The following is a 13,651-nucleotide window of genomic DNA, read 5'->3' on the forward strand; positions in this document are numbered from 1 at the left end:
TTGCAAAAACCTTATAACAGTTGCATTGCAACATTTCAACGCATTCCATGCCATTACAGCATTTCTTGCATAATTATCTCTTCTACTTTATAAGGACAGATTCCTCAAGAGAACTTTCTTCTATTTAATACCATTCTGTTGTTTAAAATTAAAGCATAACGTCAAAATAATAATAAAACTGTACGCAAAACCTATGTGGTCAATACTTAATAATGGTTCGTTTTGCAAAAAAGCTAATATGTACCATTTTTAAAATTATTTTGTTTTGTGTGCAAACTCTCCTAGCTTTTCCTTAAATGAAATTTTAAAATAAAATAAAATATTTTTATCTAGCTTGATGAAAATATCTGCTAAGAAACTAGTTAAAATTAAACTTTAGTTTATTTTCTTTAAAAAGTTTATAATCAAAATATCTTAATTATAGTCTTCTTGACAGCAAATAAATCTTGCTCTTCTAGCATTACGGATCTGAGGTAACAGTATTTATTTCTAAAAAGTGCATAAGCTTTAATATTTAACCTAATCTTTTTTTGGGGGCAGTAGACGCTGATTGAGTCTGATACAAAGTTGTCCGAAAAATAGTGAAGGAGAAAAAATATCAAAATAAGTATGAAGTTCAAGAAATTTTCACAGCAGGATGCATGTCTTCTATTTAGTACACCGCGGTGTCATCACAAACAATTCATTCAGAATTCGGCTTGGGGACGAACTACAAGCGAACTTCGGTCCGATTTTTTTGGCATTATCTCACCCTCTCTCCTTTTCTATGGCCCATTGTCAAGGGACCATTTGAAGAGGAGTATGGGTGCCCACAAAAAGGGCCCCTCAGAATCCTCTTGTGACTGTTCATTGCGACGTCACTTGGGGGTATACCAGACATCAATAGTTGTTACGATTGAGTTCAGAAGTTTGCATAAGGATCGAAGTATATCTATGATTTTCTTTGATGATGGAACTAGGGGGTTTGGAGGTTAAAGAAAAAGGAACTTTTCTTCAATTCTGGCAACTGCCAAGTGTCAGTCAAGTACTGCTTGAATTGACTATTACAACAGGCTTCGTAAATTGCGCTCTTTTTTCATGGCGAAGGTTAGTTTCTTTAGGAAAAAAAAAAAAGCTTGTGTGAGATAAACTTTTTTTTTTTATGGGAATATAGCTCGATAAATTTGGATGAAATATACTGGACGAAGAGAAAAAGTTTTATTTATAAATGTAAAGATTTAAGTGTTAAAACTTACAGCATTAGTACGCCATATCCATTTAAATATATTACAGATGCTTTGAAGTTTGATAATTTCATGTATAATCCATTTTAAGCGTTTTCGCTTTTTTTTTAAATTACTAAATTGGGAAATATGAAATTTGGGAATTCAATTATCTTTGATTGGAAAAATATAAACAGAGGAGAGATTCCATATTTATTTATAGTTATATTTTATAAATATTTTAATTGACTCTAAAGTATAAGTCACAGGCAACGGTTAGTTATCATTATGATAATGATGGCCACTTTGATCAGCCTACGAAGGAACAGAGAATACAATGGTATTGGTCCTCGTAAAACTGTTTTACCTTTAAGTTCTGTCCTATTGAATTCATGCGTAGGTCGCCAAATTGCCCAAGTAGTGGAGCCATAACCTCTGCAGAGGATCAAAATTGTGATGGCATGTCTTCGGAAGCTTCGTAGACCGTCGCCAATAGCCCATTGTGCAGACCCAATTCTGAATTTTGAGCTTCAAATGATGAGACAATTGACTATATTAAATTATAATATCTGAAGTAATAATCATAACTTTTTGTATGCTAACTAACAGGAAGAAGAAAAAAACTCAATAATACACTTATCTTAAAGTTAATATTTGCCTAATTTGGATAATAATCTTTGATTTTGTTGCTAGTTGAACTTTTCATTTATTTATATTTATTAGTAAATCTACTTATTAAATCATATTTATAAATAAATAATTGAATCGAACTCATTTTTATAATTTATTTTTATAATTTATTTAATAAATTAAAACATCTAAAATAAAGTATAAATAAAAGGGAGAAGGGCAGAGAATAGGAAACAAAAATATCTTTCTATCTTGTAAGTTGTCCCCTTTCTAAATTCACATTGAGAATTAAATGATAATGATTTTTTTTCGTACTAGAGTTAGTTTCTTAGATAATGAAAATTTTACCCTTTTTTTTTCTTTAGAAAAAAAGAAGGTTAATAGAAATATAATGTAAATAATCTTTTATTACCTCTACCTACTGTTGTAACATGTAAATTTATGTTTTATCACTTTCCTGAAATTTAGCATTATTTAATCTATATATATTTTTCTTGTTTTCATTCAAATACTTTAAGAACAGTTAATATTCAGACAGAACTTGAAATTATTTTACGGTAAATGTTTGCGTTATTAAGTTTCCTTACTTTCCGAAGTTTTTTTTTGCTAACTTTTTCAAAATTGTGTATTTAAAAAATCTAAGATTAGATTAAAACGTAGTACTATATTAATTTTACATAAAATTCTCCTTTTTAAACTGTTTTCATTTCCGAAAGATTGTTTGTTTGCTATTTTATAGCTTTTATTAATTTAAGTAATATTTAAAAATACTTTTACTTTAATCATTCAGATTCTAATCTCAAAGCATTCTTCATTCTAAGTTTATGAGCTGTTAAATATACTGGCAAACAAAGAAACATAAGTTAAAAAGTAAATTGAAGAGATATCAATTATTTTAAAAGATAAAATTATGAAACAAATAAACGTGAGGCAAATATTTTTGTAATATTTAAGGCAAGGGCAATTTCTTCGTATATTAAACTTTTAAATAGTTTGCTAAACTTTTTCATTTTAAAAATGAGAAAAAATTTGTTATTCATACGGTTCAATAAATTGTTTACATCTGAAGTTAAAGAACTCCTTTTTAGCTAAGTATAAATTAATACAATAGTTTTCTATTTATTTACCAATTAGACCGCACTTTAAAGACGGTACTTTCTTTAGGATATGACGAATCAGAGATAGCCAGTATAAAGAATTAGATTATATTTCACATCTACATAAAATATTTATAAAATTAAAAAATAAATTTAAAGCAAAATATTTGTAAGTCATTTTTTTAGCAATAAAACAGTGTTTAAAACCCTTGCGATACGTATTTTTCTTCGTTTTAAGTCATTAATGAATTATATATTAATTCTTGCGTACTGATGATGCATTCCAAAAACTATGTCTACAGAATATTAGAATATTAAAACAAACACCATATTCGTTTCCAAGTTTATTATGTCAAATTTTATTTTAAAGAACTCACGCTGTAATTTGAAATGTTTGAATCTTTATTTTTCGAGATTTAAAAAGACGTCCCTTTTAAAAAGTTTTGTTTGTTAGAACTTTCTATAAAATAATTCAAATATATCAATTTATAACAATTTGTTTAAATCTATGTGAATCATGCGTACACTTTGATTACACTTTTTTTATTTGCATTTAAATATATGATGCAATCTATATGAATAAAACAGAATGCTAGAATGATTATGCATATGTGTATGTACCTTTACAAATTATGACCCTCAATTCCGAACTGATCCATACCAAATTTGATGTTCGAAGACACGGCGGGCCTAACTGTTTACTTCCTAATTAAATTCTTTTGACGACTGCTTCACGTGATATATCCCATCGATGGAGTTTCAAAAATATTTTATTCAAAAATATCTTTATTTAATTAAAAATGGTTTTTCACTGGACCCGTATCAAGCAAGATCAGCATTGATAATGTCATACCTGTAAATGACGTAGTATGAGCATTTCGATCCTGACTGGCTGTTGAAACGTGGCATTTGTTTACGTTAGCAATTGCTCTTTCCATTCTATTTCGAGTAAGCCAACCCCGTTAAGTATCAATTCTCTTAAGTGACATATTCTATATTCTTATACAAAGATTCTTTCACAATGATTTCAATTATTTGTATTTCTTAACACAAAGACCATGAAGTCATGTAGAACACAAACTAATTATGCATCGAAGTTGTCAGGTACAAGAACAAAAATATGTAATAAAAAAAAACAAATAATAAATCTAAGTTAGGTAAAAAGCGTAGATGCGAAAGAATTACATTTCAATAAATGCGATGTGCGATATGGCACTGTATTTAATTAATTCCACGTTAATTAACATTCTAACTTAAGTGGAAAAATTTAGCTCAACGTAAGCACGACATTTTGCCCATGAACAATCAGCTGGTGCTTACGTCATAGGTCACATGTGTGGGTATCTGTGATCTTCTTCTTGAAGTGCAGGTACCCAATTCTACGTGTCCTCAGCGAATTAGGATTTTGGAAGACTTATCAAATCACGTGTATATTTTGCAATGAAAATATATTTATAAAAACTTTATAAACTTTCAGCTGTAAAATAAATAAATGAAATAAAAATAATTCGCAAAAAGCCAATTCATAACAAAAATTGTGATTGAGGCTAATTTTTGCAATCAGTGGTTGAAAAATAATAAAGTATAAATGTGTAAATGTAAATATGTAAAGTGACATTTGGTACGTTAAATTTGCAAATAATTTTTTCTTTATAAAATTAACTATGTTATGGATTGGAAAGGATATAGAAAGAGACAATAAACAACGAAAAATAAAATTTTGTAGTAAGCACCAATTTAGCAAATAATTTGCAGTAGGGCCTAAGACTAGTTGTAGTATTATGACAATTGTTCAAAAAATAAGGGATTATAAAAATATTAATGACGTTAGTTATTATTGTAATACTCCATTTTCGAGGACAGAAAGAATATATTGAATCTATATATAGAATTGAATCGATATTATCGAAAGAATATATCGACAATATATTGAAGTGGCTCGTAGAGAGTCTATGGGGAAACGGATGCTTGAGAAACAAAAAATTTTATTCTTTCAATTTTGGAAGCTATTAAAAATTTTTATGCTTTTCCAATAAATTAACAATTTAAGATTAGGGTCTAGATCAGTTTCTTCTGAACAGTACAGCATAATATAGTTTATCTCTTAAAAATACTATAAAGTATCATCATAAATTATGAATGAGTTAATTTCGTTTTTTTTTTCTTTTTTTCTTTCTAAAACTTCATTTGAAATTTACCATCATTGTCTATTTGCTCTACGTTTTACGGGTCATATTTTCAATGACTGATATTCTGTAGGGATAGTACATTTGTTATTGTTTATCAATATTTTTTAACAGTGTTTGCTTTCACTTAACATTGTTAATGTTCAAAGCAATTACCAATTAAGAACACATAATTTTTACCGTCAGTAACTATACTCTGATAATGTAGTGATTGCACACTCAGAAAAAAAAATTATGATTAAAACTACCCGAATAATGTTAAATTTACCTTGTTTCTGGTTCTATGGGAACAAAGCTCAGTAATTTGTACCGAAGCAGCTAAAATGAGTTTGGTAAAACTGGTAATAAAATGTGGCTTTTATAATAAGTGATAAAATTTGGTAAATGTGGTAACATTTGGTAATTTTATCGTGATATCTTAGAGCATGTCATAAAAAACACTTATTTGGTTAATTTTTCTTTTCAATTTTATATTTTTTACTAAATGTCTGTTAATAAGGACTACAATTTTGAGAATAAGAATTTCTAGTACACCGTCACGATAAGAAAACAAAAATTACCAAATGAATAGTTTTATTAACCATCCTTCCGAATTTTTTTTCCATCAAGATGTCCTTACCATACCGTACTTAAAATTTAATAAATTTTTTTCTTCTCTGCGTACATTTATAATTGTTCTATAATTTAGTTGTAGTACTCAAATGATAGCTAGTTCTCAAAAATTATTTTTATGCGACTATGACCCGCTTCAAACAAATTAAAGGAGATGAATACAGAAGAACAAATATGTTGTTATTTGCTTCTAATGAAATATTGTCCATTGAAAATAATTAGTTGCGTTTATATTAATTACGTTTCGAATCAAATACGATGAAAAATTCTGGAACACCTTGCGGAACGAAGAAGCGTTGGCATCGGCACCCCAACTGAGCACCCTATCCATCGGGCTTTACCGCCACATTCGTCCTCCGCGATCCCTACAAGGGGGATGCTTTTAGGATTCGGAATCACCCGGATGGCTTCATGATAAGCGAGCATTTGTTAAAATAGAAAAAAGAAAAGAAAAAAACATATTGAGTTAATTGGCCGTAATGCGAGTCTGTTTATTATTAAATGATAGGAATATCAAGTCATGAATAGTTTCAAATAGAATAATTTTCAAATACAATTTTAAATAGAATAATTTTCAAAAAGAATTTTAGAAATTATACATAGAAACAAATTCTAGTAAAACTACCGTACATTAAGGAAAGGACATTTTTTGGGAGAAAAAAAAACCCATGCTCTGGTAATAAAACTAAAATATACGGTATTTAAACTAACCATTTGGTAATTTTTCCAGGTTTACCAGAAATTTTGGCTTGGTAAGGGTTTACCTGAAATTCTGGTTTTTATAATTAGAGTTCTCATTACCACACATTTAGTAAGTAGTACAAAACTGAAAAATAAATTTAACCGTATAAATGGTTTTTTTGACATGCTCTAAAGTATCATGCAGCTCTAAAGTTACATGATAAAATTTTTGAATTTTGACACATTTATTTTATCTCACATAAGCCATATTTTATTGACAATTTTATCAAAATCATCACCAAAGTGCTTCTGTAAAAATTACCGAGCATTATGGTACTCCCATAGAGACAGAAACATAGTTAATTTTTAGCATATTCAGATAGTTTTAACCAGAAATTTTTCGCAGTGCATCAGACAGACGTCAATTAATAGGATATATTTAATAGGAATTATTCCAATTGGATTTAAATATAGGAAATTATTTGATATAATTTTTATAACAGCTTAAGATTACTAACTATTAATTTTGAGGTGTATTACCTTTTCACAGCTTTAGAGACTTCTATGCTCTATTTAATAGGGCAAACTAATTTAGATGAAAAGTATGCTGGCATTTAAAAAGGTGTGTGACGCTCAAAATTTGAGTTACAAAACTAATGTAATAGTTATTAATTCGTGTTACAGGAATGTTTGATTGAAATAACGTCATCGTAATGTTTGATAATAATTTCACTTATAACATTTTGATAATGAAGACTAATTTAATATTTTTCTTTGTTTTATATTATAATTGGAGAATACGTTTGCTGTTCAAAATGCATCTTAACGAAAATTGATTAACAAATCTTATAACACACAATTTTGCAAAAATACCTTTTTCTAAATTTATTGCTTTGTACTAAATTTGTTCATCATCGACTTTTTATTTATGTTGTTGAACTTCGTGTTTTTAACAAATACGAGATTATCCGTCGCATTTAATTTTAAAACAGTTTGTTTTTCCTTGCGAAAATTTATAGGCAATCTATAAAATATTATTAATATAATAAATTTTGCCACTGATGACGGTGGCATAATTATTTTTTCTAAGTTTTCAGCAAAAAAAAAAAAAAAAAATTCAAGTAAAATTCAAATAAAAACCATTGTTTCTGTTTTTAAACTCAAAGAATTCATTCCAAAGTTCTTTGAGTTAAAAGAAACTCTTTTCAAACTTTAAGATTTCTTATTTTAAACTTTTATTTTTGAAATAATGCTTGTCTGAAATGTTAAAAATTTTGACGAATTAATTGTCATCAAATGAAAAGCATTTTGAAAAACAATTGAAAAATTATGCATGTTATGCCTAACCTCATGATAATTAAGTTAAAAATTCTTATTTCTTTGTTGTATAAATAAAATGCTTAAACAAAAAATGAAAATCAAAATTATACTTAGTAATCTTTCAGTATAAAATCGGTTCAGCATTAATGATATAAATTTTACAGGAGAAACAACATGAGATATAATTTAAAATGTTGTTCAAAGGAAAATAATTGTCGTATGAAATTTCTAGATACTCAAAGAAAATCTATTTCAAAGTTCTTTCGATTATATAAAAAATGGCATAAAGTTTCAATGTAACTACTTATGAACTTAAAGAATTCAAAAGGTAAACAATATTACTCTAAGCTTACTAGTTACCCACGAACTTAAAATTGGTAAACAAAGTACAATTAGGTAACAAACAATGTATCTTTATTCGAATTTAAAATCAAAACATTTCAATTAAATATAAATAATACTATTGAAGTGTAGCATTTTTCGGGAAAAAAAATCCTTAATTTTCTCATAAAATAGTAACAAATCTTTCTAATTGGAACAACAACAAAAAAATAAATAAAAAAATAAATGAATGCCTTCGAATTTTTTTATTGAAATTCAACACTTTAACTAAAACAGTTAAAAAAAAATGTTCTATAGTTTATAGTTTAAAATGTATTCCATATTTTGAATTTAAATGTTTCATAAATATAAACAAAAATACAAATCTATAATAGGCACCTATTTCTTAATCACATTCTTTTGGTAAGAATTTTGAAAAACATGTCCACAATACGCACACAATTTTCATACCATTTCTAACAATTCAAAAACCTATCCTCAACCCTTTTACTAGGACTCACCATTCATTTCCTTTATATTCCAGTGGTTCTGACCTTTAGCAAAAGAGCAACGCATCGGCGTTAACAGACGAGGGCACTTAACTTGAAGTGGGCCGCCCAGTTCTTGAAAACCCGCAGAGATGCTTTTAAACGGGAGGGGGGTCAGTTTAGGTTTGCATTAGCAGAAAAGTACAATAGCGAAGCATGTTTTCCCACCAGAAGAGTACAATGTTTTCTTTGCAAGAAAAAAAAAAAGAAGGCAGACAGGGTTTGATGTGAAGTCCGAATAAGCTATTTTGAAATAACTATTAAGAACAGCAGACACTATTTATTAGGAATTAAATTCTGATTATAGGTAAAGAATAATGCATATCTCAGTACTAAAATATAATAAAAAATTTTGTGCTTAAATAATAAGATATTACGTTTTATGAAAATAAAATTAAGTTTCAATTTCCACTAATATCAGATTGATCAGCTTTAAAAAATAATAAAGATAATCTTTAATGTTTAGAATATAAAGGCAATTTATCTGTATAATAAATAAAATAAGTCTTGAAATTTCCTTCAATTCGGATAAGCAGGCCAAAAATGGGCTAGATTCAGATAGCCATGGAATATAGTAGATAAAGTTTATTAAGAATCGAATTTTGACTAAACAACGAATTGAATTATAGGATTGATAAAAAGCAAATTTGAAATTTTTTTTATCGAAACAAAAAATATATTACTTTTTAAAGAAACAAAATAGGCTCTATTTTCAACCAATATCAGATTAATTAGCTTTAAAAAGTGATAATTTAAAGAAAATCGTTTAATAATTTTTTAGAAAACCAATGATATTTATTGGTATCATCAATGAAATATGACATGAAATTTCTTTAGACTTGGATAAAGTCCAAATGTGCTAGTTTCAAATAGATTTGAATATAAATTTATTAAAAATCAAATTTTGATTAGGTAAAAGATAGAACCAAAACTTGAAAACGAAGTAAAACTGAAATTTTTTCTCAAAACAAAATTATATAAAGTAAAAAATTGGTTAAAATATTTACGATTACCTAATTGAATGGTTCAAAAAATTTATAAGGAAAAAATTCTTTTTACAATTTTTCAAAAAAGAGTGAAATTATGTTTTACCAAATGTTGTCTTCAGTAATGAATTTTAACTTAAGCTTAAAAAGTTTTGACTAATTTGTGAATTTTTTAATGTTTCGAAATTGATTTACAGATAAGAGGTGTTATTATTATTTGTTTTTCGTAAAATAAAAATGCTAAGCTCCACCTGAACCCATATATGCTATTTTTTTCTTAATACGAAATCTTTAGTTGAAACGCAATGTGGAAAATTACGTTAATTAAACGAAACTGTTAAGTTTATGAATGTATTATGGTAGCTGTAAATATGCTATAATTAATTTTACTTAACTTTGAAGAAAAGATATGCCTTTTTATAAGCAGCTTTTTGATACTTTACTGCATATTAAACTTCATTTTCACACATTTAATTCAATACACTACTTTTCAACATATTCATTCACTAGGCTGCATGATTCTGAAATGATTTTTTTAAAACTAATCTCTAAATGTTTTCTTCCCAAAATAAATTCAAAATTTTAATTTTGGTATTTTTAACACATTTAATTCAATACACTACTTTTCAACATATTCATGCACTAGGCTGCATGATTCTGAAATAGTTTTTTAAAACTGAACTCTAAATGTTTTCTTGCTAAAATAAATTCAAAATTTTAATTTCGGTATTTTTAACACATTTAATTCGATACTCTACTTTTCAACCTATTCATTCACTAGGTTGTTCCGTTCTGAAATGATTTCTCTGAAACTAATTTCTAAATTCAATTTCGGCATCCCAAAATTGAAATTTTTAATTTTGGGAAGAAAAAATAATTGAATCTCTAAATTAAAATAATAATAATAATTAAATCGCAAAAATAAAAAAGTCACTGCACTAAATTTCTTGAAATAAGTAAACGTAAAAAAAATTAAATGAAAATGTACAATGTGTAAAAACATTTACACCGTAGAAGCACAGATACATAATTTGTAGAATATGAAATATGTAGAAGCTAAGTAGTGATAAGTAGGTACTTATTACAAATGCGTATTAATAAGACATAGTTAAATCTTATTTTAACTTCCTTCTCTCTACGTAAAACAGAGAGATAGCACTAAAAAGTAACCTATAAAACATTTCTATAAAATTAATTAAGAAGTAAAGAAAGAAGTATTGATAAGCAATTTGAAGAATAAGCAGGAATTATAACTATAAGTAAGTACTTATTAGAAACTCGTATTAATGAGACGGATTTAAATCTTATGATAATTATCTTGCTATTTTTGATGTAAAACAGAAAAGTAGCTGTAATAAAAAGAATTTAAAATCTTTTTTATTAAATAAAAAAAAGAAAAACTTTTTAAATTTTTTTAAGTGCATACCGAGTAAACATTAATAGGCATTAAAAACTTTTTTTGATTGTAGAACTTATGTAGTTTCTTAAAAATATTTTCTTGAAAACGTATAAAAATAATTTTTTTATGAAAAAAAATTATATTTGTATGGTATCTGTAAGCAAGATTTAAGTGCATATTTAAATATAAAATTAAATTCGATTAGAATTAAGATAACTTACCTGTATATAATGGGGTAGGGGTGAGCAGTTGTAATATGGTACATTATACAGCATACTGATGAGTGACTTTAGTTTTTACTTGAAAAATTTCAAATATTCAACTCTGTCCACATTTAGCATTAGCATTTTTTCTCTGTTTTAAACTCAAAAAGCTTTTTTATTTAATACCAAGAAAATTTGGATCATTTTGTTTAATAAGTTTACTAAATCAAGAAAAACACTTTTAAACTAGGTATTCTACATTAGTCCTGATGTTCAGCAATTCGTTGGTGGGTTCATTGTAGAGTATACGAAAATCAACTAAAGGAGGGCGCTGATGTAAGGTTGCCGCCTTATCACTCCTCCCATTGGTTGAATTAGGAGGTAGGTTGCCATGGTTACGCATCATCTTTCTGGACTGCATTGATGGAAATATAAAAAGAATTTTTTTCTTTAGGTAGAAAGAAAGGTATGGTAATAAATGTTCATAAGAATTGGTTAATGAAGCTTTTTACTGTCGATATAATTTGATAGAAACAAATGAAATTTTTTGTGGTGTTATCATGAAAAAAACTTTACAAAAAATTTCAAACTAACAATATTTATTCATTAATTAATTTATTTATTTTTAAGTGTGTTGATTTTATTTTTTATTGTTTTCCTGAAGAAGAAATTGGTGATTTTTTTCGTTTTTGTTGTGGAGTTATATTTGTGAAACCGCAAATTTGATAAACAAAAGAACAAAATACAAATCGAATGATAGAATATAACAATTCAAATACTTTAATGATTTTATTTCTAAGCTTGAGTTTAATTTTTATAGCTTACATTTTCAATGAAATTTTTTAGTACAAGCACATCCATTTAATGAATGTGGAAAATTTTATTTTATCATTCGTAAAATTATTGCATTTAAAGGAATTTGCTAAACTTTCAATTTTTATTCTTCATTTTTTCTTTTATTCCTTCAATTTTGAATCAATATTTTTAAATTAATTCATTTTCGGACACTTTCCTAGTATCTAAACAATTAAATGGAAGAAAAAAATGTGAATATACACTTTTCGTCTACATTTAATTTTTTTTTCTATCAAAGTTTCATACCATTCTAATTCAGAACTAAAAAATACGATGTCAAAATGGATTACGTAGAAGAGTTGTAGATTATATTATATCGATTGGCTTAAAATAGTGCACTGTCAGAATTTTCATTCTAAAATTACGGTAAAATAACCGACCGTCGATAAAATTAACAATAGAGTTTACTGTTAGGAACGTTTCTTTACCGTACAGTTTTAAAACCATTTATAACTGGCATGATTAAAATATCATGAATACAAAACTATACTGTACGCCTATACGGTTATAACAACTAACTATATAACAACTATACGGTTTTGGAAGTATTTACAACTCATATGGTTTTAAACCATGAAAATGAAAATTACTTTACATTGGAGTTAGGCTTTGAGCCAGGTAATGGACATTGGAGTTTGGATGACGTTGAAATGCGTTAAATGAACAGTGGAATGTGGCTTAATTAGTTTCTCTGGGGATGCCATATGTCTTAAGAAAAGGGAAACTCTTAACTTTTTTGTATTAAGCAGGTGCTGTCTTCTATGCGTGAATTAGAGTTTTGTCTTCTAAATGTCCTGAGTCACCAATTGGAGAGTGCAGGACACTGGGAAGTATTGAAGGAATGAAAGAAGTATTGTAATGACAACACTAGGATTCGAATCCCTATTATTTTCATTGGTCATGATTCTGCCAGATCTTCCCTCTCGACTATAGTATGTACCAACTAAGAAGCTGCATAAGGTGGACCTAATTTGTGCGGATAAAATTGTAGTTGTGCAACCGTATTAGGTGGAAGCAGTCAATAAATGTAGTTAGCGCAGTTGTTCTCGCGGTTTGAATGCCATATTTTTTACGGTTATTTGCTGTTTTTAATGAATATGGTAAAATAACAATTAAATAAACTGTTACTTAACAATAATTTCCTCGAAATTTCTAACAGTATGGAAGTAGGAATCGAAGGTGAGACAATTTTCAAGAAAATATTCTTCACAATTTTAGAGTGTTACATTATTATAAGCTTATGAACAATAGCTTGTTATATTTTAACAAATTTAAGAATTACACAGATTTAACGGCAAATATTAAAATATTAAATTTGTAAATTAATATTGCATCTCCTCCTGAATGAGAGTATAAGGATTTGAGACTAAATGATTAGAAGTAAAAAGAGATAGTCTCGTGTTATGGAAATCGTAAAGGCTTAACACTTGAGGTTTTAGTATTAGAACGGGAAAGGTTTTGACTTCTTAAAATTTTCAAATAGCGTGTGGTTTGAAGAGATCATGCATGAAACATGAGTTTTTATTTAATAAAGCTTATTATTTTATTGAAGACTTTATTGCAATGAGAGGGTTATTACTTTATTGCAATGAGAAGATGAAAGTGCTATTT

The 13,651-nt window shown here is 27.4% G+C and overlaps 1 protein-coding gene across 6 annotated transcripts in view; it reads right to left on the reverse strand.

The window, feature by feature from the left end:
- The window catches only part of LOC107452693 (eya transcriptional coactivator and phosphatase 2), a 145,024-nt gene extending 133,518 nt beyond the window's left edge, over positions 1 to 11,506 (reverse strand). For all 6 annotated transcript variants that reach the window (XM_071181542.1, XM_071181541.1, XM_071181539.1 and 3 more), the window contains exon 1: positions 11,204 to 11,506. In XM_071181542.1, coding sequence (XP_071037643.1) covers positions 11,204 to 11,257 — 54 coding nt within the window. In that variant the 5' untranslated portion in view covers positions 11,258 to 11,506. The remainder of the gene's footprint in view (positions 1 to 11,203) is intronic.
- Between the last annotated feature and the right edge of the window lie 2,145 nt (positions 11,507 to 13,651).

The sequence above is a fragment of the Parasteatoda tepidariorum genome, chromosome 5, assembly GCF_043381705.1.
Source record: "Parasteatoda tepidariorum isolate YZ-2023 chromosome 5, CAS_Ptep_4.0, whole genome shotgun sequence".
NCBI lineage: Eukaryota > Metazoa > Arthropoda > Arachnida > Araneae > Theridiidae > Parasteatoda > Parasteatoda tepidariorum.